General features: G+C 43.3%; 1 protein-coding gene and 1 long non-coding RNA gene across 8 annotated transcripts in view; one reads left to right on the top strand and one right to left on the bottom strand.

The window, feature by feature from the left end:
- Nucleotides 1-3,214: 3,214 nt before the first annotated feature.
- LOC103791847 (uncharacterized) lies at nucleotides 3,215-27,620 on the top strand. Its single transcript, XR_001910498.5, has 4 exons — nucleotides 3,215-3,316; nucleotides 17,695-17,766; nucleotides 26,521-26,627; nucleotides 27,437-27,620. It is a non-coding gene; the product is annotated as an uncharacterized LOC103791847 (long non-coding RNA).
- LOC144581749 (uncharacterized) overlaps nucleotides 5,850-27,742 on the bottom strand; it is a 40,351-nt gene continuing 18,458 nt past the window's right edge. For 4 of the 7 annotated variants that reach the window (XR_013532891.1, XR_013532893.1, XR_013532890.1 and 1 more), the window contains 2 exons: nucleotides 26,175-26,316; nucleotides 23,725-26,014 (listed from right to left, as the gene is read on the bottom strand). Coding sequence is in view for 1 of the 7 variants with exons in the window: in XM_078366497.1 (XP_078222623.1) it covers nucleotides 25,919-26,014; nucleotides 26,175-26,316 (238 nt within the window). In the remaining 6 variants the exon portion in view is untranslated. The other 3 variants (XR_013532895.1, XR_013532894.1, XR_013532892.1) reach the window with 2 other exon arrangements.

The raw sequence follows: 27,742 nt of genomic DNA on the forward strand, positions 1-27,742 counted from the left end.
GTTCCTTCCTGCTCCTAGCCCTCTACAAACAAGTCTTTGTTTTTCCTATGTCCCAAAAGAAAAGCACCCTAGTTTTGCAGATCAACTTCTTTACCTATTCATCCTCTGAGACACATAATGGCAATTCGATTAGTAGAAACCTGCCTAGATAGCAAAATGCATGCCCACTTTAATTTCTGTACAGCCAGCTAACATGGCATGCCTCAGGGAGAGCTCTAAGCTACACTTTACTTCAGATTCCCTTGTTAATTCAACAATTAATACTAATCTTTACATATTACAACTTATAAAAGACTATTTCTACCTTTTTTTTTTTCAGACAGGGTCTTGCTCTGTTGCCTAGGCTGGAGTGCAGTGGTGCAATCATAGCTCACCACTGCCTTAAAGTCCTGGGCTCAAGCAATCCTCCTGCCTCAGCCTCTTGAGTAATTAGGACTACAGGTATGCACCGCCATGTTGCCCAGTCTGGCCTTGAACTCCCGGGCTCAAGCCATATTCCTGCCTGGCTTCCTAAAGTGTTGGGATTACAGGTGTAAACCACCATGCTCAGGCTATTTCTAAGACTATTATGGCATAATAGGTACTCAATAAATATTTGTTGAAAGAATGAATGGATCAACTTATAGTCTTAGATGGAAAAGCCAAGAGATCAGATCTCTTTTCTGTAACCACAGCACTGGATTGGCAAATGATGCCTTCTGTTTGAAATTATGTAAAATTCTTCTTTCAGATATAAACTAAAATCAAAGACAACCTCTGAGTGCCATTCCATGAAGCAATCTGCTACTGTAATAAGCAGGTTGTGGCTTCCACCACCACTGCCACTGTCATCCTACATTTTTCTTTCTTTTTTTTTTTGAGACACAGTCTTGCTCTGTCACCCAGGATGAAGTGCAGTGGTGTGATTTTGGCCCACTGCAGCCTCTGCCTCTTGGGTTCAAGCAACTCTCCTGCCTTGGCTTCCTGAGTAGCTGGGACTATGCCACCAGGCCCATGCCACCACTCCTGGCTAATTCTTATATTTTTAGTAGACACGAGGTTTTACCATGTTGGCCAGGCTGGTCTCAAACTCCTGACCTCAAGTGATCTGCCCACCTCAGCCTCCCAAATGCTGGGATTATAGGCATGAGCCAATGAGCCTGGCCTTCCTCTTACATTTCTCTACTCTTCTTCTGTCTTTTTTTTTTTTTTAACCAATATCAGAACTGATCCAGAAATCTTCCAGTCCTTGGTGTGTGTGTGCATGCACACACACACACACACACACACACACGCGTATTTTCTTGATCTTAGTCCTAATGAATAACATGTGGAACATACAAGTAATTCCTTCCTATTCTATGAATAGCAATTCAAGGGATGGTTTCCAAAGAATTATTAAAACACACGCAAGAATTTACATTATACTCCAGTGGGTAGTAACAAATTGAAAACATTATCAATGCTTCATAATGTGGGCAAAACCCTGAGTATATAACAATCCTGGGCAGTGAAAAAGAAATATCCCAGATTCCACAATTTGAACTACTGACCCTTTTCTGTAGACGACCAACACTTTCCACCTTACTTAATTTACTAATTTATTATTTTCTTAAGCTAACTTCTGCATTCCTTTGGTATAAAATGCCAGCATACCTAGAAAATATTTTTGCATTTTACATGCTAATTAAAATACATCATCACATAGTTTGTGTCTTTAATAATAATATAGTACCCTATGATTAATATACCAGACTGATATAAATAGACATAAATACACACACATATATGTTTCATCTTGCTATAATCCATCTGAGGTTAACTGAGAAGATCCCCAGATAACAAACATATGTACAAGTCCCAGCCAAGGATCCATTCTAGGGAATGTTAAATAAACCAAATCCGGTTAAGCCGAAGAATTTAGATAGTCCCTTGGAGTTTTCTACTACTACATCAGGGGAAACTGAATGTAAATTTTCTATCTGGAATTTCAGGGGCAATTAAAACTCTTAATAATTCTTTTTCCCTTTGGCTGTACCTTTATTGGTTGGCAATTAATGACTTGGCTTTTGACCAACAGAGAAGAAAGAAATACTTTTTTTTTTTTTTTTTTTTTCCAGAAAACTTGTGATGACAGATGTCATTTTCCAGCTTTCAGATGCCAATGGGAATTGAACCCAATAGTCATAAGCAATAAAGTTCTGTACAGAGAAAATCCCATTTAATGTAGGAGCATTTTCCATTAGGAAATTCCTTCTAATAAGAAGTAACTAGAAACTACTTATTGTTCTCTTTCCCAGGGACCAGTCCCATGACAGGCCCTCATTCCAGGCCCTACCACGGTGACATCTCTATTGTACCACCAACTACCCAAAGTGGTGACAGGAGCCTGAGCTGGGCCTGAGCCGCAGCAGTGACTCAGCATGCCCCAAATGTCTCCAGGTTTCCCAGGCCACCCCACAGTTGTATGGCAGCTCCAGTCAGTCTCCCGGGGAGGTCTGTCTGACCTCATTACCATGGAGCAAGACAGGATTTTGTAGAACATTCTTTTTCAGTCTCTTTAAAGAGCCCAAGCCAGGACACACAAAGACGAGAAGCTGGTTTCTAGGAAATTTAACCTCTCAAAATATGGGCATCATTGAATGTCCCTGATACAGCCATTCACCAGCTGCCACTGTATGACAGCAATATACACAAAAGATGAAAGACAATGTTGAATGACCCACGTCCGACTCAGGACTTATGATAAGATTATTAAAGTCACACATCAGCCTACCCGAAGCAAAAATTTTCTTCCCTGAAAGAGTTGGGAAGTGTCACTGTCCAGTGAGGCATTTATTTTTCAAACTAAATCCAGTTAAGAAGCTGGGCTGCTGGCCATAACTCCTACAGAAACTAACATATACTTCTGTGCCTGTGACAGCCCAGTCCAGTGATGAGTACACAGTTGTAATTGAATTGTATCTGATGTTGTTTGCACTAACACAGCACCGGGCTCCAGGACAAACCATGGCTCTGCAGAGTAGAGGTCTGGCCCACTCTCCCTGCACTCCCACTCCCCCGTGGCTTGGGTCTGCCCTCGTTGTCATGACCCGCCCAAGGTTTCATCAGCATCACTTCTGACTCATACTTTGTATTCAATAATAGCAAGATGCGAAGAGAGCTCTTCAGCAACGAGAGCCTGGAAGAGGGCCAGCATATTGGTACTAAAGCGGTGCTGGCCCCAACACAGCTCGCTGGGCCAGACGTGGATGGCAAATGGCTGACAGCCGGATAAACAAGCCGCTCCCTTTTTGGTGAGCTTAGAGGATGCAGGTGGATAGAATCAAGGCTTCAGGTATGCTTTTCAGAGGCTCTGCGGGGCTGTGGGAGGCTGTATAACAGCATTGGAGATGGTTGTGGTTCTCCCCCAGCAAAGGCACCAGCAGGGAAAAAGGCAGATTAGCAAACAGTGTGGGCGCACAGTGCAAGGCAGGGGAGAAGCTGTCAGGGTCATATCAACCTGCGAAAGGCAGCTGGTCAGGGACTCCTCGGTTCCCCATTGTCCTGCAGAGACATGGGGGGCAGTGTCCATGCCTCCCTCCCACACCACCCAAGCTGATCCACAGGAAATTCTGAGCCCTACTGGGCAAGTAGAGGGAACCAAATGTCTCCAGATGGAGAAGAGCGGAAGGTCTAACTAGCAGTCCCAGGGAAGAGCAACACAGACAAGAGGTGTAGAATTAGCCGGGCAGGGTGTGTGGGCGCCTCCCTGTGCTGGTGTGCCCAGGAGGAAGTCATTCGTGGAGCTTGGTACAGATTTTAAGGCAGTTTTGGTGTTTGAGGCTTATTTAGCACACATAAGTCCAAGGTAGCATTAGAAAGAATGATAAACTTCACGTGACTTTTCAAAACAACCAAATGAGCCCAGCGTTGGCACAAAGCAGTCAGCCGAGATAAGCGGCCATTTCAGGAGCAAAGGCCCCTGTGCCAGGAAATAAGAACAAGCACGAGCGAGAAGCAGGGAAATGCAATCCCCAGACACAGCTCATGCTTTACGGCTGTGAGACAATGCTTCTTTTGCTCGGACCTCAGGCTCTGCAAAGTGCAGCACAGAGGAGGGTAAGTGCAGTGGCCCCTGGAGAAGGGTGGTCAGTAATAAAACTGCACCCCACTTTACTTGTCCCTTTGTGTTCCTCGGTCACTGCCAGGCCTGTCCAAATCCTGCAATACGTGGAAAGCCAGTGTGTTCAGATGGAATAGTAGGGGATGTGACCTAAAGGGATTACTAGTAAGATTTTCCAGAAAAAGAAAAATAGCTATGTTTTAAGCATAAGCGCCGGAGGAAGGGAGAAAGTTTCTTTGTTTCTAATTGGAAAGCTTTGCAAGCTATTGACCTATTGAGCAAAATCAGGACAATTGGGTACAATGTGGGGATTTCTGACACTTTCCTCGAAAGCCTATTACCCCAAATTGAGAGTCCCAGGATTGGCTGTTTTACAGAAGCTCTTAAGTACTGAGGTCTTGTATGAACTGGACCCATGTAAGATGGGGAGGGGTGGCCAGGCACGGTGGCTGATGCCTATAATCCTAGCACTTTGGCAGGCCAAGGCGGGTGGATCACCAGAGGTCAGGAGTTGAAGACCAGCCTGACCAGCATGGAGAAACCCTGTCTCTACTAAAAATACAAAATTAGCCAGGTGTGGTGGTGCATGCCTGTAATCCCAGCTACTCGGGAGGCTGAGGCAGGAGAATCACTTGAACCCAAAAGGCAGAGATTGTGGTGAGCCGAGACTGAACCATTGCACTCCAGCCTGGGCAACAAGAGCGAAACTTCGTCTCAAACAAAAGCAGAAACAAAACCCAAATAACTATTAAAAGATGGGGAGGAGTGACAAACATGTTGGCTCAACCTTAATTGCCGGATTATGATTCAAGGCCATTTGCTTAGAGATAGCGAGTCTTCAGAAAATCTTTGAGTAAAGGCAAATGAAAGGCTTGGGTCTAAAAACAGGCTTCCAAAAGTGGAAATAGGACACAGGAAGTGGAGAGTTGAAAACAAAACAAAACAGATGAGCTAGAATGAAAAGAGTAAGAGAGAAGTAGGAAGATGGGGAGAGACTCTAAGGAAAGCTGTGAAGGGAGAGGATTGTGGCCTCTTGGCTTGATTTTCAGTTAGTGCCTCGAACAATTTATTTAGCGTGAGGTGAGGCTCCTGCACATTCTGCCCTGTTCTCCCCAATTATGGGGGTGGGGAGGTAAGTGAACTACACCCAGACTTCTTGCAGCTGTCACCTTAATATCAGGTATTTGCGAGGTGGGGTGAGAGGTGGGAGGATTGCTAAGGGGCTGTGTAATTACTGGGAACTCCAGCCAGTGTAACATGGGCCTGTGTAGTTAGGTTTGACAGTATCGATTGTGCCAGACTCTGAACTAAGCACTGGGGATGCTGAGATCAAGAAGGCATGATTCCAGCCCTTAGGAGTGCACCACCAAAGGAGGAGACAGATGAGTAAACTAAACATTTTGATTCAGTATGTTTTGGGATACAGGTAGGAACCAGGGCTGCAGGGCCAGGGAAAGGGGGCACCTCCCCTAAGGTGAAGGTCCTGTCTTCAGTCCCACAGAACAGCTTATGAGACTCCTCCTCGGGTGCATCTTGTTCTGAGGGTGCGGCCCTCTCCAGCTGTCCCCTACATTGTCTCTATTTTCTTACTGGCTCCTTCTATTCTAGGTCTCTCCAATCCCAAACACATCATTTCCAGCTCTGTTATGCCTTCAGGCTACTGGCTGAGCCTTTTTCTTTTACTGCCAAAGCACAGCATGCATTTTCCTACATTTCCTCCCTACCCTCTCATTTTTCACCCACCCCTTGATGTCAAGTTCCTCTCTATACCACCTTATCATAATCTCCCTGTTGCAGAAGAACCACCAGTGATTTCCTCGTTACTAAATCCAGTGACCCTCACTGATGTTATTGTACATAGAGCTGAATGGCAACCACCAGGCTACAAGCTCAAACTCTCGCCTCTTTCAGCTTCCCAGGCCTCTCTGCCCTTGTTCTTCCTGCAATTCTCCTGTGCTTCCTTCCTTAGCACCAATTCCCTTCCCATCTCATAAGTGGGAGTGTTCCCCAGTAAACAGCCACAGGGAGCGCACCTGCATCCAGAGTTCCAGCTCTTCTCCATGCTGACGACACTCAACTTTATCTCTAGGTCTGATCCTTCACCTTATTTCTGGTTCAGAATTCCTAATTACATACTGGTCAGGTTCACATTCATGGTCATCTGTGTCCCTCAGGGTTCCGAGCACAGTGCATCGCATAGATATGGATATAATAATATTAGCTGAATGATGAGTGAATGAACGAACGAATAAAATATCCCAGTCTCCTGCAGAAAATCCCACCTTGTCACTTCTGCCTTTCTTTCCTGACCTTGGTTTCTGGCCGATTATCTTCCAAGAGACAGACAATTTATTGTTATCTTCCTAGAGGAGGCTCATCCCCAAAGCCTGGAAATAGGGCTTTGTATTATCCATCCAAAGATCGGTATTGTCGCCTTTCACCCCTCCATTCTCTTGGCAATGTCTCATTTTCTTTCTTGGTGAAATAGAACGAAAGTGATCGGCCCTTGTGGCAAGTCATATTATTCATGGTAACATCGTTTTTGTCTTGTAAGTGACTGACATCAGGACTGACCTATGAAGTGATTTATACCCCACTTTCGACATGCCCTTTCCCATGATCTTTAACCCCAAAGCAACAGTAACAACTATACTAACAGCACTTGTGATATGCCGGCACTGTGCTGCACCAGGTGCTTTACATCTATTCTTTTTCCGAATCTTTTCAAAAACCTTATAAGGCAGAAACCATTTCCAGAGAAGGAAACAGAGGCTTAGGGAAGTTGGCGTATCTGGCTCAAAGTAAGTGGTAGAGCCAGGGTTCAGGGAGACACGAGAACATCCCCCTCTTAACCCTTCACCACGCAGCCTCTCATGTCTATTGGATTCAGTTACAGGGGGTGGCTTGAGTTGGTTCACGTCTACAAATAATTGAATTTTTGTTACATGCTGAGCTTTGTGGGATACAAAGGTTTAAAAAGATCAAGTCCATGATCTCAAGGAGCTTCCAGTCTAGAGGAAGAGCACCAAGATGAGACTGCCGCTTGTGAAGTGAAATGAGACTTTTGGATGAAAGGGTTACATTTGCACAAAGCATGCACAGTTCAGTATTACATGTCCCTGCCCTTGAAGAAGATCCCAGCTGCTAGAGTTTTGACTATGCAGTGTTTCAGATTTAGTTTCCCCTCCTCTTTGATCAGGCTCCTCTGTCTTTCTAAAGCTCATACTATACATATAATTTCCATTCAAATTCAAAATCTTTCCAATTATTGTAGTGAATGCAATGTTATTCAAGGATTTTTTTTTTCCTGAAAGAGCACCTATCTGACATGCATTTTTAATTTTATGTGCAATATGCAAATGTCATCACTGTAGTTGTTAACCGCAGTGCAGGATTGCAATTAACTATGGAGCTGTGCATTTTAGTTATATGCTAATGCTAATGAGATTTTCATAAAGCAAGTCCAATTACCAGCCCTATTTTTTAACTGCAGAAGCTAGTGCAAAGCAAAGGTGTTGACTTTCTTTAGAATAAATTACCCTTTGTCCTTGGCTCCTTCATCATATTCAATCATCCTAAAAAGTAACTCCTGCTACTTTGAATATTGTATCCTGCCTTCCTCTCCAGTACAATATTAATGGAGACTGTGGGCAAGATTGTTTAGAAACCAATTTACACTGCACAGGCAGTGGGAAAACTTCCTCCAAATGTAAACTGCTCCAACAGAGGAGCAGAGCTTTGAATACTCAAAGTAAACAGGACCTGGAGGAGACTGAAGACCCAGACAGTAAGTTAGCAAAAATAAATCACAAGAGAGCATGTATGTGGTGTAAACTTGCACTGAGGAAACACAAGCAGTGAATGGGTATTTAAACCCAGATTTATGATCAGCTGTGTCACTGGTGGTAGATAAGCACCGTAGAGGGCTATTCATTCATTCACTCATTTAAGAAACAGTTATGGGGGCTTCTGTGTTCCAGACACTAAATTAGACACTGAAGGTTCAAGTATGAATAATATAGGGGAGGAGAGACAGACTTTCATATTTTATTTCTGTACTAATGGATTCTTTTACAAAAAGAAAGTGTTTGTTAATTACTTGGGCAGTGAAAGAATGAATAAGGACAATGCCTGCCTTCAGTGAGCTTATGGTCAAGTAAAAGTATACAAATGTGTAAATTAATTTTAAAAGGATACAAACGTGAAACAAAGCATGACACATGAGGTATTTTTAGAGGGAGACAAAATGAAGGCAAAGGTCAGTAAGGTGATGGGGTAAAAAAGCTTCTTAAAAGATAAGGAGATTCTTGCGCTGAACCTTGAAGGTGGATGAGTATTAGCTAGAACAAGGTGGGAGGTCAGTTCAGAAAAGAATAACCTGAAGAAAGCACAGAAGTATGGAACAGCCCAGGTGACTGCAGGCAGTCGAGGGTCCCTGGAAGCATAGGGTACATGGCAGAGCTGAGGTGAAAGGTAAAGTTGGAAAGGAGCCTCTGAGACGTTTTCAGCAGGAGAATAAACAATCAGACTTGCCTCTTGGGCCTCAAAGTAGAACAGGGTGAAAGGTGAGTGGGTGGGGGCAAGTAAATCACCCACCCACAGGAACCACTTCTGTGTTCAACTCAGATCCCGAGACAAATGATCAGGTTGTATTTTCCCTCAAGATGTTTCCCGTGCCCCTATGGAAGGCTATAAAACAACAAAGTACTCTTTTTTTTTGAGACAGAGTCTTGTTTTGTCACCAGGCGCCAGGCTGGAGGGCAGTGGTGCAATCTTGGCTCACTGCATTCTCCGCCTCCTGGGTTCAAGCAATTCTCCTGCCTCAGCCTCTGGAGTAGGTGGGACTACAGGCGCATGCCACCACGCCAAGCTGATTATTTTGTGTTTTTTAGTAGAGACGGGATTTCACCATGTTGGCCAGGATGGTCTCGATCTCTTGACCTTGTGATCTGCCCACCTTGGCCTCCCAAAGTGCTGGGATTACAGGCATGAGCCACCATGCCCAGTCAGCACTCTTTATTTTTAAAATTTTCTTTACAAAAGCAGAAAGAAAATATGGAAAAGAGGACAAAAAAAATTGATGATGTTGATATACAGCTTGAGTGTCTTTTCTACTCTGGATCAACTTCTAACCAAGGTGAAAGAAGCATAGAAACAAAAGCACAAGAGAAGAAAAGACGAGAAAAATAAGGGGAGAGAGGATGACAAAAATAGTACCTAAAATGAAGTAGAATTAGGTATGGGTGATGGGGATACCTTTTCCCTTTTCATACCAACCTGTTCCCCAAAGTTCTACCACCTCTGCCAAAAATTGGGAAAGGAAAGTGGAGCATGGAATCTTCTGGAGTCAAGTCAGCAGAAGCAAACGCCCATTAGAGGTAGAAGCAGGGTTCCACTTCGTTGCAACAAGGATGGAAGGTTAAAATTCTCAGAACATAGGCAAATACATTTAGTGGTGGAAAGTTGAGGAGTTTCTCTCAGATGTCTTCTGTTTTAATTGTGAAATACAAAATAAAGTTATCTGCCCTGAGTAGAGAGGTGGGAATTAAGACACTGAAATGAGCAAGTAAACAGTGGGGCTCATCCAGAAGTGGGGTTTTGTTAGATAACTTCACTGGAAGGATCAAGGGTCAAGGGAATTTAGAATATAAGTAGTGTGTTCTGAATAGGAGGAGACTCAAGCTGAGAGTGGCTGGTGGACGGGAAGAAAGGAGAGAGGAGGAGTGATGGGAATTAACAGAGTCAGCTGGAGGGAGAGGAATGTAGCTGGAGGGCAGTTATCTGTACTTGTTATTTCAGGGGGATGTCCAGGTCTGGGGTGAAGCTGTGAGAATGGAAGGTGGAGCTGGAGTGTGGAAGGTCACCGGAAGATGAGGAGGTCAGAGAACTGAGAGGTCAGTGGTCAGATAGGTCAGATAGAAAGAATATGAGACAAATGTCAGGCTTCAATGACTAGAGGAGTGAGCAGAAAACAAAAAGAGAACAACATCATGGAAGGGCAGCGGGGACCTGACTGATGACCTGGGCCTTCAGGGAACAGGAATTCTGAGGCCGATGCTGATGATGTTTAACCTCATCCTCTCATTGTTTTTCTTTCTGATAGAGCCTTCCTTCCCCCATGGAGGTCATATGTATGAGTTCATGATCCAACCCCAGCAATATGCTGGGGGCTTCTGAGAAAGATTTTCCTCCTTGTTAGGAAATTATAGGTGAGGAGAAATTGCACTTTCTACTTTTGACATTATAGTGGGTTGAATCATTCCCCTGCGAAATATCAGGTTCTAATCCTTGGAATCTGTAAATGTTACCTTGTATGGGAAAAGAGTCTTTGCCGATATGATTAGGATATCTTCCCTGAGATAAAGAGGATATCCTGAATTGTCCAGGTGGGCCCTAAATGCAATCACAAAGTGATCTGATAAGAGAAGGGTAGAGGGAGATTTGATATAGACAGGAGAGAAGATACACACATACACACACACACACACACACACCAAGAAGGTAATATGAAGATGGATTCAGAGATTGGAGTGATGTGCCCATAAGCCAAAGGATGTTGGCAGCTACCAGAATCTGGAAGAGGCAAGAAACAGATTCTCCTCTAGAGCTTTCAGAGGGAGGACAGCTCTGTTAACACTTTGATGTCAGCCCGGTGACACATCAGACCTCTGGCTTCCAGACCAGTGAAAGAATAAATTTTTGTTGTTTTAATAACCAAGTTTGTGGTATTTGTTACAGAAGCCATAGGAAACTAATTCAGATTTAGCAGTGAGGGGTGTAATGACTGGAGTGGCAGCAGCTATCTCAAAACCATGAGGACACAAACCTGAGGATAAAATTAAATTCAATATCCTGAAGAAGACAGAGTGGAAATATGGAAAGACCTGTTGAATTAGCCATATATCACTCAACCTTTTGACTTCTTATCATGTAAGATAATAAATGTCTTTATTGTTTGTGGCTCTTCTGGTTGGATATTCTGCTACCTGCGGCCACAAGCATTCTAATTGATACAGGCCTATCTAAAAAGGTGGGAGAGACCTGGTTGGGAAGCAGCAGTGGATACTAAGGAAGGAACTTGAATCCATTTGCCAACTCTGAGAAGACTACATAAAATGAAAAATGAGCAGCTCCCATTTGAGTGAGGAGCAGAACAGGTAACTTGGGGAGAATCAGAAGGTTAAGAAAATGGTTGGGGAAAAGATTGTAGGGAAAGGGGCATGTGTTAATTATGCAACAGGCCTTTTCAAAGGCAGCAAAAGCTTAGGAAGAGGAGGATAATTGGGAGGTATTCTGAGAATCACTACACTGTATTATTGTGATGAAATTATATAGAGTATAGATGGAGTGGGGAATGAGGAGAGACTTGCACTTTGGACAATGACCAAAAAAAAAAGAAAATAAAATGTAGGTATAATGCTTAGTAGATTTAACCAGCCCCAGCGTTGCCAAGAAAGCATTTCTACCAATGTTGGGACCAAAGTGGCTTTTAAACTTTATTGTTCATAAGGTTCATGTTCATAAGGTTCATAAATCTTAAACATTCCTAGGCCCCAGCACCAAGATCCTGACTCAGTAGCTCTCAGTAGGGCCCAGAAATCTGCATTTCTAATGAGTATCCCCAGCGAACCCACTGAAATTGATTTGGGACCACATTTTGAAACACACTGTCCAGACACTTGCCTTCACACGTTTTTGACTGAAATCTGCGTTAAGAAATAGATGTTGTGGCATAAGCCACATGCATACACCCACACATAGGTATGCATACACCTACGCACACACACATGTGCACAAAGTAGGTAAAACAATCTGGCTTAACCAAATAGATGTTTATTTTTCATTTACACAAAACTCCAAAGCTGATATCCCTGATCAGGTGATTCCATTTGGGTGGCACTCGTCCAAATGATGGGCTCAGGGTCCAGGCTGCTTCTACAGATGCCTCTGAGAACATGTGGCTTCAAGATGGCCCTGGTGTCATCTAGTGGCATATGGTAAGAAGAAAGGGCAGAAGAGCCTGTGTGGGAGGGTTTTCAGGGCCATATCTGACAGTGGAATATATCCCTCCAGACACACTCTTTCAGCTGGGTCTCAGTCACATGGCCAGTTGCCAAGGCTGAGAGAGATAGAGAGCCCACAGGTCCTGGTAAGCACCATCAGACTCTCCACTGTAGATGACTGAGATGTGTGTATTTAATCAAGACTGAAGTTTCACAAAATAATACTCATATCACTCCTATCAAATCTGCTGATATTTTTCTCTTTTGTTCCATTTCGCTGCTTTCTACTTTATTTTTCAAAACATTAGTCTTCACAACTAAATTGATCTCATGTTCAATGAAGCTCAACAATTCACAGTTTGGAAAGCATCATCCTGAAGGATGTTGCCATTTGGCCAACGGGGTGGGTGGCCCCACATTTTGAGGGGCTCTGTTTTCTTTGAATATATATTCAGCCGCCCCCCCCACCCAGTACAGCCCACTCAGTAATTGGTTACCGGCATTGCTCTCATGATTGCGGTGGTGAAAGATAAAAAGGCTTCCCCAGAGTTGGCAAATTTTTGTAATTAACAACATATGAAATAGCCTCCTTTTGGTTAAGACTTTAGAACTGAAACTTGCTAGTGGGGCAAGATGAAGGAGGCAAAGGAGCTGGAGGACATGTGTCTACACTGAGGACAGGACGGAATCTACAGAGCACCTCTCCTGCTGTGCTTACCATGGTTCCCTTTGTCCCTGCACTTGGACCAGACACGCAAGATTCACCACACGTGCAACCTTTGCCCGGCTAGAAAAACCAGAAACCGAAGCCATAGTAGACATTCCCATAGGGATTTCTTACCTCTTTTGGTCTGGACTGACCCGATGATTAGTTATTGGATTTGACCCTCAATTGTATTTCTGAAGCTCCAGGTTGGATATGAGGTGAGTAGGTGAGAGGGACCTATCCTGACTCTGGCTCTTCCCAACACCCAAACTCTTCCCGCCCTTCCCAGCTGTCTCAGACATGCAGGGAATGGGGAAGAGAATTAGGAAAAGGTGTGGAGCTGGGAGAAGGAAGGGAGAAGAGTGGGAGAGGGGAGAAGGGAAAGCAGGGGACATACTCCAGAGCAAATTTTTACCAGATGACGAGTAAAAAAGATTAAAGGCTGTTTACTTTTCACTCCACCTTACGCAAAGATTTAGGAGAACACAACTACAGGACACAGTTTTCAAGACTGTAGCTTCTGGAAGGATTCAGAATTCACTGAATTTCATGAAAAATGAAAAGTACCTGAGGAAAATGCTAAATGTTATTCAAGAACCATAGAATAAGAACTGCTCACTTTAGACAGGTTAATGTGTGGCTCTTGGATAAAAATGTAGATGAGGCAGCTGTTTGGAAAGTCTGGGAGGGGCACTGAGCCAGAGAGAGACCTGGGGCGGCTCTCAGCCCAGCTGGACGCTGGAGTAACTTGAGCCCTCATAGAGTCCGGGGGGTGAGACTACAGTCCAGCATTCTATTTTTAATTCACAGCGTGGAGATAAGAGTTAAATATAAAGCAGATTAAGACTTCCCTTAAATCTCCTCTACAAAAGGAAAACTGGAATTAATCTACAGGAGCACTCCATGGATAGCTCAATACCACCATTTTCTCAGGATAAAATTAGAAGCAGAAAACTGTGTCCTTATCCTTTTGACATCCAAGAATTATTGCCATCAAAGTACTACAGCCCATGAAATTACTTTCCAGGTTATACTCATTAAGTTTAGCATTTTCATTCCGTAGACCTGTAGTTTTAACAGAAAAGAAAAAAAAAAAAAATCCCCTCCCTTCATTGTACAACTGTTCGCATATACTGGCCCATTAATGGGATGCTAATGAATGCGGAAGTCATTGTAAAATCACAAATGCAGAACTGAGAAGCCGATTTCAAACAGCGACAGACCCGGTCTTGTTTTGGAAATTTGGATCATGAGAACATGGGATTCAGGTAGAGCACTGCAGCCTGTGTTCCCTGCACACCGCAGCTAAAGAGGCACTCAATTACAGGCTCAATTTTTAAAGGAATTGTTAATCACATTGTACAATCACCATTATGAGTTAGACATTAAACAGATGCTAACTTAGCTACTACAGCCTTTGTCCCTGGATATGTTAACCACATAACACGGCAGCAGCAGAGTAAGGAGCTTAAGAGTTCAGGCTCTAGAGCAGTCGGTCAGGGTATGAACCCAAGCCCTACCAATTACTCACTGTGTGACCTTGGGCAAGTTGCTTAATCTCTCTGTGCCGGTGTTTCCACTTTTGTAAAACGGAGATAATCATAGTCCGCGCCTCCAGTAAGGATTAATTGAGACAATGTATGCAAAGCACTAAATCAGTTCCTGGCACTGTAGTGTGTGCTCAACCGCAGTTGGTTGTTGTTAGTATTATGTTGTTGGAGACGTGGGAGAAATGAGTCTGAAACGGCTGTGCAATCCGGTGGCTGAGTTCAAGCCTGCTGAGGTGTCTGGTCTTCGTGACCTCTCTGGCCTCAAGCTGCCAAGGAAGAGGAACCAGTCACCTTTCTCTGACGGTCTTTTGTGTATCTGAATCCATTACCATGCGCTGAATACATTACCTGGTGTGTAATGCCTTGGTGTGTGTATTATATCATTCCAGCAAGTCAGGATGCTTTTCTGAACAACTGTCTGTTTGCGTGATGCCTTTAAATACACACAAGAATTACAAGGCAATCCTGTGTAGCCTGCATGAAGACCAGTTGGAAAGATTTCAAACACCAAGAGCACATTCATCATAGGTCCTAATGGGAGAAGGAACTGTATGTTTGAGGAGCTGCTAGGATGCAAAGATGAGTAAAAACTGACCTCTACTTTCAAGTCAGCAGTGAGCTGAGGGGCACAGTTAAGACACAAGTGGACTGCCTTATGTGCTAGCCAAACAACACAAACCCGTTGTTATGGAGCCTCCGAAGAGGAAACACCGAACAAGACACACTTTAGAAAGCAGCACAGCACTGACTCATTTCACAAATACCCACTGGGCATCATCATTTGCCAGGTTACTATTACAGGTGCTGGGATACAGCAGTGAACAAAACAGAAGTCCCTGCCCTTGCAGAGCTGACATTCTAGTGTGCAAAAAGACAATCAGTAGAAAAGCCCAAGAGTATATGTATATACACACATATGCACACGGGTAGTGTGTCAAGGGGTGCTAAGTGTTTGTTTGTTTGTTGAGATGGACTCTCCCTCTGTTGCCCAAGCTGGGTGCAGTGGTGTGATCTCGGCTCACCACAACCTCTGCCTCCCAGGTTCAAGTGATTCTCCTGCCTCAGCCTCCAGAGTAGCTGGGACTACAGGCCCACGCTACCATGCCTGGCTAATTTTTGTGTTTTTAGTAGAGATAATGTTTCACTATGTTGGCCAGGTTGGTCTTGAACTCCTGACCTCATAATCCACCCAGCTCAGCTTCTCAAAGTGCTGGGATTACAGGCGTGAGCCATGACTCTTGGCATAGGGGTGCTAAGTGTTATAAAGAAAAACACAGACAGGGTAACAGGTTAGGGAGTGACAGGGAAAGCGGGAGCTATATGACAAGCTGCTAATCATGAGGTAAAGAAAGTTAGAGAAAGAGAGAAACAGATGGGGACTAAGAGCATCATGAGAAAATTCTGGGGCCTGTGTGGACAGGAAGGCCATGGTAGAAGGAGCAGGAGGGCAGGTTGTTCTAGGCATGGGATTTAGAGAGAGCAGAAAAGGGCCAGAGACAGGAGGAGGGCCAGAGGACAGGCAGGCATCCCCAGGGTAGGCACAGCACCTGGCGTCTGGGTTACCCAGGGGCCTGAAGCCAGAGCCATACAGGTCATTAGGTGTAACTCTCAAGAGCGACTGCAAACCACCTGCAGAAAACATAGCAGTCCCAGGTTTTATTTCAGCTGGTGAACAGGAACCAGGGCCAAAGGATGGCACCTGCCTGGTAACACCAGACACTTTTCCTAACTCTCATTTTCACTTGTCATAAAGAACCTCCAATACTGCCTGCTCTCACATTGGAATCTAAACGGGTTGAACTTCTAGAAACAGAGTGTAGCACGGGGGTTGTTAGGGGCTGGGAGAAATGGGGAGGTGTTAGTTAAGAGGTGAAACGTCTCATCTATGTAGGATGAAAACGGTCTGCAGATCTAATGTATAGCCTGGTGACTGCAGTTAACAATCCTGCATTGTATACTTTGAGATTTGCTGAGAGAGTAGATCCTAAGTGTTTTCATTCACACACACATAAATATGGTAACTTTGTGAAATGATGGAGATGTTAGTTGACCGTGGTAATCATTACACAAAGTGTATGCATATCAAAACATCGCATTGTACATCTTACATGTATAATATTTTTATTTTAAGAAAAAAGGCCGGGCATGGTGGCTCACGTCTATAATCCCAGCACTTTGGGAGGCCGAGGCGGGCTGATCACTTGAGTTCAGGAGTTTGATACCAGCCTGACCAACGTGGAGAAACCCTGTCTCTAATAAAACTACAAAATTAGCCGGGCATGGTGGCGCATGCCTGTAGTCCCAGCTACTCTGGAGGCTGAGGCAGGAGAATCGCTCAAACCAAGAAGGCGGAGGTTGTCGAGAGTCAGGATCATGCCACTGCACTCCAGCCTGGGTAACAAGAGCAAGACTCTGTCTCAAAAAAAAAAAAAAAAAAGAAGAAGAAAAGAAAAACAAGAACCTGTCTCTCTCTCTCTGTGTGTGTGCTAGAGAAAGAGCCTTCTGCAGCCACACATTCCCTGTTCCAGCCTGGTCACATCTTGGAGCCTCTCCTAGCTCATGCTCCCCCGTCTCAAGGAAGGCTGTGCATCACTTCTCCCTCACTCCGATGGTGGCTGGGGTTGAGGGCGTTATGCTTGGAGTGATGATACCAGAGCCACATGGAGAAGGAGCAGCGTGGCCTCCAAAGGAAAGGAAGCTGGGCTAGGGCAACTGTCCACCACATGTGGTTGCATGTGTGCGTGAGTTTTGCTGTCCCTTCTTTCAGCAGCATCCAGAAGCTGTCACCTCTCTTGCAGCCTGAGTGCTCACCTCACAGCCTTCCCCACCCTTCTGGGGTTTGCTGCCTCGAACCTCTGTGATCAGGAGACCAAACACATAGGCCTTTTAAAAATACATGGCATATAAGCATAGAACCAGAGCTGAAAGAGGGCCACTCACACCTTGGGCTTCTGGGGGGTTCTCGGAGACCATTTCTCAGAATTATGTCTGTGTTCTGTGGATTGAGTTGGCTGAAATTCTAATGGGCACTGGAAATACTCTGTATGAAGTAAAAGTAATTCTTTAATGTGAAATAGAATGGCTGAACATGATGGAAGTGTGCCCGCCTTGCAGACTCTAAGCGGGCAGTCCAATCCACAAAATGCACAAGATATGCTATTTCTTTTGCAATCAGGTTAGCTTACAAGTCAGTATCTCTGATACTCAGACTCTGCAACAAGCAGCTCCTATGGAAGCGCACTAGCTTTGCTCAAATTAAACTATTTTATTTCAATAAACTAGTACATTCTATGTCTCATCGATAGAAATTACTGTTTGCAGGTTTGTTTATTTGCTTATTTTTTTTTTCAGGAAATATGTTTAGCACGTAGTATGTGCTAAGTATAACGTTACATGCTAGAAGTTCAAAGGAAGATCGAACAGGTAGGTCCTTGTCCACCCACAGGTGTATGCTACATCTTCTAGGGCTTCTTCAATGAGTTTTTTAAAACTCCAGCAGAAAAACTCTGCTTCTGGCAATGCTGTAAGAATTTTGTTTTCATTAGTTCTCTTTTAGGCACTGTACCTTATTTTAACAATCAAATCATTGAGCACAGAGTAGAAAAAAAAACAGCAGAAAAAAGTTATATGGAGTTATTCTTTGAAAGGCCTAGATTACAAAACCTGAATATAACATGAGAATCATGAATAAACACAGGTAGCTTTGAAATTCCCTCATGCAGTTTCCATGATGGAAACCAACACAGACCATGTGCGGGTAATCAAACCCAGCCAACACTTCCTCTAGCTTTGGTTAGGCACTAGAATAAATGGTTGACTTGCATTAAGAGACAATATTGTTGATAAAAACATACTTTTAAAATGCTAGGATTGCTTTCAGTGTCTAATAAACTGGGTCAGAATGACAGTACAGCAGACTGATGTGTAGCAGATTCTGAGATAGTCACTGATGAATTACGTTTGCATCTGGTTATTCTAATGGTCTTGCAGCTCAGAACCACTGTATCAAAGGTATCCATTGCACCCCATGAGGATGGGCCTGAAAGCTCCCACCTGCCCTCCTACTCCCTCCTTGTAGAGGAGAAAGGTAGCTGAGGGTTCCTGAGCCCCACAAGGAGGATTCAGACATCTTGAAGGGACCTCTAGACCAGAAGAGGCCTGGGTTGGGTCAGGGTTGGCCAATGTGTAGACTGTGGACTTGGAGCCTGAACTGCCAACCATCAGCAGTGGGATGGTGTCACAGTGCCCACAAACTAGGAGGGAGGAGTCCTGCCTCAAGTGAGGTCAGCACATAACAGGGAGAGCACGCAGAGCTCAGCAGGTACCTTGAGTCGCCCCTGTGAAGGAAAGCAGGAGGGTGGTGAGGGGAAGAAACCTGTAGTGCTCAAATGTGTACCCAAAGAGACGAAATATTAAACTAGAATGCTCGAGTTATTTTGAAACACTATTTTTACATTGCCTACCAGAAGTAGGGGCTTGGGAGCTAAGCTGTGTTCAGCTATAGAAAAACAAAGCCACATTTCTACTCAGGTATAGTGCTGTATGTTGTAAACCTGATACATATCCCAAACATACCCTCAGTGAGTGAGACGGCAGAATCACCAGCACAGTTAAACGAGTTCTCCTTGTGTGCTGAGAGAAATGTATATTGAATGTTCATAGCTTAAATGCATATAGAGTATCATCTCCTCATCCTCTTGGATCCTACATTCCTATGCCACATACGGCACTAAGCTCAGAGAACACAATAGTTTGCTTGGATATGCAACATATATAGCGTATATCCACTAATACACCCATCACAACTCACCAAAAGCACAGGAGAAATGAGAAGTCTTGTTTCTTAACTTTGTGCTTAACATCCTCTGGGGTTTTTCCTGTTTGTTTTTGAGATAAGGTCTCACTCTGTCACCCAGGCTGGAGTGCAGTGGCACAATCTCAGCTCACTGCCGCCTCTGCCTCCTGGGCTCAGGTGATTCTTCCACCTCAGCACCCACTCTACCCGGCAGCTGGGACTACAGGCCTGGTGACTAATTTTTGTTTTTTAATACAGACAGGGTTTCGCCATGTTGCCCAGGCTAATGTCAAACTCCTAGGCTCAAGCAAGTGATTTTCCCACCGTGGCCTCTCAGAGTGCTGGGATTACAGGCTTGCCTGGGTTTTAATGAGACTGAATATTTCGTCATATAGGTTTTAGGCATTTCCAACTCCATAAACAACTCTAGAATCATATTACATTCTATCTTGTTGTCCAATATTAAATGGGGCACAGATGTTCACTAAATTTTTGTTAATTAATAGATTAAAAGACTATGTTTATAAACTGGATTGGTCGGCAGGAAGTGGGGCAGGTTATATATTATTATCTTAATGTGAACTAATATACAGAAATTTATTAGGATAATGTGATATTGACATCCTACCCAACCCTGAAATCCCATGATTTCCAGTTCAAACTACCTAGCATAATAGTAGTTTAGTGATAAAAGACTATTGATTCTCTTGTGGAGAAGCAGCATTCTCTTTCACTATCCTCAGTCTAGTTCTCCAAAATGCTATTTTTAAGAAGCCCCAGCTAAAAAGACAAACAGCACAGTGGGTTAGACTTGGTGCTGGAAAGGTGGAAATAGATATCTTTCTTCCACCTTGTTGAGAACTACTCAATTAGGTAGAATAGGAGACAAAAACCATTTGTGCTTCCCAGGGCAGAGCTCAGTGCGGCTGTTAAAGGTAGAAACAGAAAACAAATCTATCACAGAACCTCAATTAGCTTTAGGGGGCAGAGTCTCAGAGCCATCTCCATGGAGAGGCCACTTCTCTCAGTGACCAGGACAAAATCTCACAGCTGCTTGGGCCTCGAGGGCCTAAGGAGACAAAGTGAGCAGAGGGGAGATCATGTTCTGCAGAGATCTCAGTGCCAGCCAAAGTGTCCCTGTCCTCACACACTGGCAGGATGCCTGGAAGGAACCAGCTCAGCTGTTGAGTCTGGTGGCAGTCTATTTAACCTGATGATACTAGGAGCAAAATCCCGGCTTTCCTGTTAGTGAGGCATTTTCCAGGCAAAAGCTCTTGTATTAATTTGGTTCAATGGTTATTTGCATATCAGAAAGGGCTGACAGAAAGGCTGGCAGATAGATCCATCCTTTCAAGGAAGATACACCACCCTTTCAAGGAAGAAAGTTGGATGTTTTATGGCTAGAGACGCTATGATACCTGCAATTAGTCATAGCTGACAACTAAGACCCTCTGAATCATAATTATCATAAAATTATAGAGCTGAAAGAGACTTTGGGGATGGTCTAGTTTTTGGAAAGAATCAGGAGCCCAGAGATAAAGAAACTTGTTGAAAATTAAACAACTGGCTGGGTGTGGTGGCTCATGCTTGTAATCCCAGCACTTTGGGAGGCTGAGGTGGGTAGATCACCTGAGGTTATGAGCTCCAGACTAGCCTGGCCAACATGGCAAAACACCATCTCTACAAAAAATACAAAAAATTAGCTGGGTGTGGTGGTGTGTGCCTGTAGTCCCAGCTACTTGGGAGGCTGAGGCAGGAGAATCACTTTAACCTAGGAGGTGGAGGTTGCAGTGAGCTGAGATTACACCACTGCGCTCCAGCCTGGGTGACAGAGCAAAACTCCATTTCAAAAGAGAGAGAGAGAGAGAGAGAGAGAGAGAGAGAGAGAGAGAGAGAGAGAGAGAGAGAGAGAGAAAGCACCCAACCTTTGGGACAGGGAGGAGGAGACTTGGTTTCCAGAAGACAGTAGGATGGGATTGATGCATTTACCTAAAGCCAGGAGCTGGTAGGAATGCCAATAGCCGTGGCTCTGCCTGAACCCAGGCAGGTCAGGAACTTAGCATCCCAAGTGGGATTCTTAGTGAAAATAACACTGCCAAAACCTGGCCATGGAGAACATAAACACTGCCGGAGGAGTTGCCCACCACAAATGGATTACATGCTCAGGAAGTCCAAGTTCTCCAAAATAAATCCAACTAACTGATAGCCAAGGACTTTATCCCCATTATCTTTATCCCCATTATCTTTGACCACTAGGCCCTAGAGTTCTTGTATAATTCCAAATGGGTGAGAGGAGCTTCCTGACAAAATGACAGATTAGATTTCCCAGCAACCCTGATGGAAGGGAGAGAGTGTATTTGAAATGAATTTAGAAAAATAAAAGCATGTGATAACTCTCTTACCTATGCACTGTGGAACAATCAAACATGCAACATATCCATTGCAATATGATGTGATAGGGTTTTATTTACATATCAGGGTGTCCAATGATACAAAAATTGTTTCTTTCTATTTCCACATCTGCCTTACAATAAATAGAAAAATTTAAGAGAGATTAAATATTCAAAAGTAAACAATGCAAGCAAACAGAATCTCAGAAGAAATTTTAGAATATATGTATAAGATAGGGATCAGAGAGACTTTTGCATACATTATATCAAAGCAAGAAACTTAGTCCAGGCATAATGGCTCACACCTGTAATCTCAACACTTTGAGAAGCTAAAGCAGGAGGATCATTTGAGTTCAGGAGTTCAAGACCAGCCTGGGCAACATGCCAAGTAACCTGTCTCTACAAAAAATAAAAAAAATAGCCAGGTGTGTAGTCCCAGCTTCTTGGGAGGGCTTAGGTGGGAGGATCACTTGAGTCTGGGAGGTCAAGGTTGCAGTGAGCTGTGATTGTGCCTCTGTATTCCAGCCTGGGCAAAAGAGTGAGACCCTGTATTAGCCAAAAACTCCAAACAAACAAATAAAAGAAACTTAAAAGTAGTAGAAGAATATGTGGACATATTTGATATGTAAACATGTAAATTTGTTAGCATGGAAAGACATACTGTTGTTCAAGGTAATATACAAATGCTAGATTAGGGAAAAACTGCCATGGATGTGTCATTTAAGGCGTTACTATCAGTAAGATGCAAATAACTCCCACAAATTAGTAAGAAATGGATAGACAACGCAACAAACATAATAGCAAATAATATAGATAGAAAATTCACAGATGAGCAAATCTAAATGTGATTAAACTCATAAAAGATGCTCTATTTTACTAGTTGTCAAAGGAATGTAAATTAAAATAATGATATTTATTCTCATTCATCAGCTAGACAGTTTTTTGCAAAAGATATTCTCACACATTGGTGTTGGAAATTTAAGTAAGATTGAAATGCACATGCATGTGTCTTGTAATCTAGAACTCCTATTTCTAAGAAATCAGTACCATAGAAATATGAGAGTCATCTCTTCAAGATATAGGGGTAGGAAAAAATTCCTTAAAGAAAACAGAGAAGGCCAGGAATGGTGGCTCATGCCTTTAATCCCAGCACTTTGGGAGGTCGAGGATGGCGAATCACAAGGTCAGGAGTTTGAGATCAGCCTGGCCAACATGATGAAACCCCGTCTCTACTAAAAATGCAAAAAAATTAGCTGGGCATAGTGGTGGGTGCCTGCAATCCCAGATACTCAGGAGGCTGAGGCAGGAGAATCGCTTGAACCTGGGAGGCAAAGGTTGCAGTGAGCCAAGATTGCACCAGTGCACTCCAGCCGGGGTGACAGAGTAAGACTGACTTAAAAAAAAAAAAAGAGAGAGAGAGAAAACATGAACCATAAAGGAAAATGTTTATTAAAAATTGGCGATATTAGTATTTATTTCTACTTGCCAAAATATGTCATAAACACATTAATTTTTTATTTTTTTATTTTTATTTTTTTGAGATGGAGTTTCACTCTTGTTGCCCAGGCTGGGGTTCAATGGCACAATCTCGGCTCACTGCAACTTCTGCCTCCTGGCCTCAAGCGATTCTCCTCTCTCAGTTTCCTGAATAGCTGGGATTACAGGTGCGTGCCACCACGTCCAGCTAAGTTTTTATATTTTTAGGAAAGACGGGTTTTCACCATGTTGGTGAGGCTGGTCTCGAACTCCTGACCTCAGATGATCCACCCAGGTCAGCCTCCCAAAGTGCTGGGATTACAGTTGTGAGCCACTGCTCCCGACTCCATAACACATTTAAGAGAGAAGTCATAAACTGGCAGAAGATAGCTGCTACTGATAAAATGATCAGAATATTAATATCCAGAAATACTTGTTTTTATCTGTATGAAATTGCCAATATTCAACAATTTTTGACCCACAGAAAAGACATCTGACTCAACCTCATACACAAAATTTTTCCATATTCAATAAGAAAAAGACAACCCAAGAGGAAGAAATGGACAAATCACATGAATTCACAGATGAGGAAAACCAAATGGCCAATAAACCTTTGAAACTATGCTTAACTCACTAGAAATCTGGGAAATGAAATAAAAACTATAATGAGCTGGCATTTCATCTCATAAGGCTGGCAAAGATTAAAGAGCACTGGTAATGTGGGGAAATGGGAATTCTTCTTTATTGTAGAAGTGCATATAGGTAAAAATTTGGCAATACCATGTGAAGTTGATAATCAACACATGATTTAACTCACCTACTTCACTGCTGGGTGTATGTACCAAAGAACCTCGAGGAGACATGTGCAGCAAGGATTTATGAAGCATCATTTGTATAGCAATTGGCACCATATGAATGACATTATATTTTCTAGGTAAATATCAGATATGAGATAGGTTTACATCTGTCAAGATTAAAGACTTTACATATGTCGATGTGGTAAGTCTTTAAACAATATAAGGTTATAAACAATAAAAAACAAACTGCAGGAAAATACCTAGAGCATGAGCTCAGTTATGTAGTCTTTAAGTTACACAGGACTTTAGATACATAGTAAGATGTGAATGGAGACAATATATAGCTGATTTAAGATAATAATTAGAGAAGGAAAGAGATGAAACGGAAGCAAAATAAAGAGATCTTTAACTATAATTCCAACCTTTTTTTAAAAAAATAATAAATATGGCAAAATGTTAACAATTGTTTTAAAAAAATATTCCACACTTCTGTGTTTTCCAGTTATCCTTTGTTTTTTATGTTTGACATACTGATCCTTTTTTAAAAAAGAAACAAAGTTATAATATGTAAGATTCCGTGAATGAGGATGTTTGTTGTCCTGTTGTTTCTAGAAGTAGGAGCTGTATTAGGGAGTAACGGAAGAAACCATGGCACATCCATACCATCTGTGGCTTGCGATAGATTGAACTGGGCTTTTGTTTAGTTAATTAAAAACAATTTGACATTAATTTAGTGTCTCACATTGCTAAGTAATGAAAAATGGGACGCACAGTGTTCTGAAATTGGGTGTGTAATATTTCATCATATAGAAGCAGGTGACATCATAGGTGAATGTTTGCCCACTTGCTCAGGCTGTTTATTAATGATACATTTCCTTCCCTCTGCCCCTCCTATGTCTTTGAAGCTTTTGAGTCAGAGCATCATTTACCAACTTCCAATGCCTCTGTGGTTATGGCTGGAACTTCTGATCACATAATTTTGCAAGAGAATAAATTATGACACCAGGGTCTTCTGGTTTGATTTCTAATTAAACAAAAAGGCCTTTAATAACAAACTCTCTCATCAGTTTATGTGAGTGGCAAATGTCAGGGAGCACCTTGGGATTTCAGCTTTCTTCTTTCCCATCATAGAACATGTCACTCCTCTGACTTATACCTCGCTGTCCACAGCACCTTTCTGCAAGAGCTCAGTTAACCTGTCACTGCACTCCTGAACTCTTAGGTGATGCCAAGTAGGAGACTAAGTTACAGGCATTCTTTGTTTTTTTTGAGATGGAGTCTCGCTCTCTCACTCAGGCTGGAGTGCAGTGGCACAATCTCAGCTCACTGCAACCTCCACCTCCTGGGTTCAAGTGATTCTCTTGCCTCAGCCTCCCAAGGAGCTGGGACTACAGGTGCACGCCACCAGGCCCAGCTAACTTTTTTTTTTCAATTTTTTGTAGAGACGGGGTTTTACCGTGTTGGCCAGGATGGTCTCCACCTCTTGACCTTGTGATTCACCCACCTCGGTCTCCCAAAGTGTTGGGGTTACAGGTGTGAGCCACTGCACCCAGCTGTTACAGGCATTCTTAAATCATTTCTGCTGAATACCCAGGGGGCTGGAGAAAAAGTGGGTAACTTGTGCAGGGCAATGCTAACAATACTAATAATAGAACAATGGTTAACAAAGGGCCCTGCATCGCCAGACCCCCCATGCTGTCTTCATGAGCTCAGTTCCTTATAAATACAGCTCATGAAGATTGTTGCTGTATCACAGAGGTTACACCATTATTTGAAAGAATCAATAACATTCGCACAGTTCCTTAAAGACATTCTGTTCTCTAAATTCTTCCTTTAGCTGGTATTTTAAGAGCTGCCTCTATACTTTGGATGTGTCGCCTACTGATGTTCAACAGCTATGAAAGGGTCACTCATTACCACACCATGGCCTTCCAAAGCCCTTGTCATCCAGAAATAAAATTTCATTTCTTAGGAGGAAAATGAAAGTTTTGGGTTTTTTTTTTTTCTCTTGTAATGTCGAGAGCTTCTTCTCACCACAGCAAATTGGATCAAAATCTCCCAAAGGGGCACAGAGACAAAGGGAAATGATCTGAAGCTTCCTGTGAAAGCAGGTCACATTATCCCCTCTTCCTCGCCTTTCCCGTCAACACCTCTGCAGGAGGTGCGCCTTCAGAAGGCCGTGCTGCAGGACTGCACACACAGGGTTCTCCAGCCTGGGAAATGGGAGTCAAATGGATAACTACCATCAACATGCTGGCCATTTTGCAAACTACTTCCCCTCAGTGTTTAAAAGCATTTTTTGGTCACTTGAGGACAAAGTAAATGCCCTTTTCTGTGCTGGAAGAAAACAAGTTAATGACTTCAATTGCTTACCTTGCTGTGGCCAGCTGATTTCCCATCATGGTTCGGATGCGAGGGCATTCTTACTGTGATGCTGACATAACTAGACGGTAGAGCGCTAGTGTCACACTGTGGGTAGCTAGGGGGCATGGACTTTGCCGAGGGATCTGTAAGACTGAGAATCCAGTTCCCAGAGACAGAATAACATTAAATGTCAAATGCGGCACATTGAAGCAAGTGTTTTTGTTTTAAATTACATCCAATACATAGCACTAATGCCTATCCAAATATTAAAATTATCCCCCAAGTGGAACACATTTGCTGTTCTTTAAGATGAATTTTTAAGCTGCCACTCTATCATAATTCTGGCCTTTTACAGCGTCCAGAAGTCCAAGGCCATACATTCTCTTCATCAGCATTCACTGGAGAGGGACTGTAACCTTTCAGATGAGGAAGCACTACTTTATATTTTTCTCATGCTTTCAGGTAAGTCTGCTAAAAGACCTGGTCTCACCTAAGACTGGGGCATATTGACCCCAAAGAATGGGGAAAGGCGACTTCTATGCTACTAAGGACTGAGTTGTATTCCTGCATGCCTCCACCTTCCAAACTCATATGTCGAACCTTAACCTATAAGGCATGCTTATCTAACCCATGGCCCACAGGATGCATGAGGCCCAGGACAGCTTTGAATGGGGCCTAACACAAATTTGTAAACTTTCTTATGAGGCCAGCATGGTGGCTCATGCTTGTAATCCCAACACTTTGGGAGGCTGAGGCGGTGGATCACTTGAGGTCAGGAGTTCAAGACCAGCCAGGCCAACACGGTGAAACTGTGTTTCTACTATAAACACAAAAATTAGCCGGGTGTCGCTGCACATGCCTGTAATCCCAGCTACTTGGGGGGCTGAAGCAGGAGAATTGATTGAACCTGGAAGGCAGAGATTTCAGTGAGCTGAGATGGCAGCACTGCACTACAGCCTGGGCTACAGAGCAAGGCCCTGTCTCAAAAAACAAAATGCAAATGAAAAAAAAAGGATGAGATTTTCTTCGGCAATTTTTAAATTTTTAGCTCATCAGCTATTGTTAGTGTATTTTATGAGTGGCCCAAGAAAATTCTTCTTCTTTCAATGTGGCCCAGGGAAGCCAAAAGATTGGGCACCCCTGCCTTAAGGTGATTGGAGACAAGACCTATAAGGAGGTGGTAAAGGTTACCTGAGATGACAAGGATGGGGCTGTGATATGGTAGGATTAGCATCCCTATAAAAAGAGTCAACAGAGATCTTGTTCTCAAGGACATGTGAGCACGACGTGAGAAGGTGGCCACCTACAAGCCAAAAGAAGAGGCCTGAGAATGAAACCTATCTTTCTAGCACCTTGATATTGAACTTCCTAGCCTCCAGCACTGTGAGAAATAAATTTCTGTTGTTCAAGCCTTGCGGTCTGTGTTACTTTGTTACGGCAATCCACGCTGATTAATACAGGGACATACCTTTAGACACGTTCACATTTCAATTTAAAATGGCACTGTGGGTGGGCACAGTGGTTCATACCTGTAATCCCAGCACTTTGGGAGACCGAGGTAGGCAGATTACCTGAGG

The sequence above is a fragment of the Callithrix jacchus genome, chromosome 3 (assembly GCF_049354715.1).
Source record: "Callithrix jacchus isolate 240 chromosome 3, calJac240_pri, whole genome shotgun sequence".
Classification (NCBI taxonomy): Eukaryota; Metazoa; Chordata; class Mammalia; order Primates; family Cebidae; genus Callithrix; species Callithrix jacchus.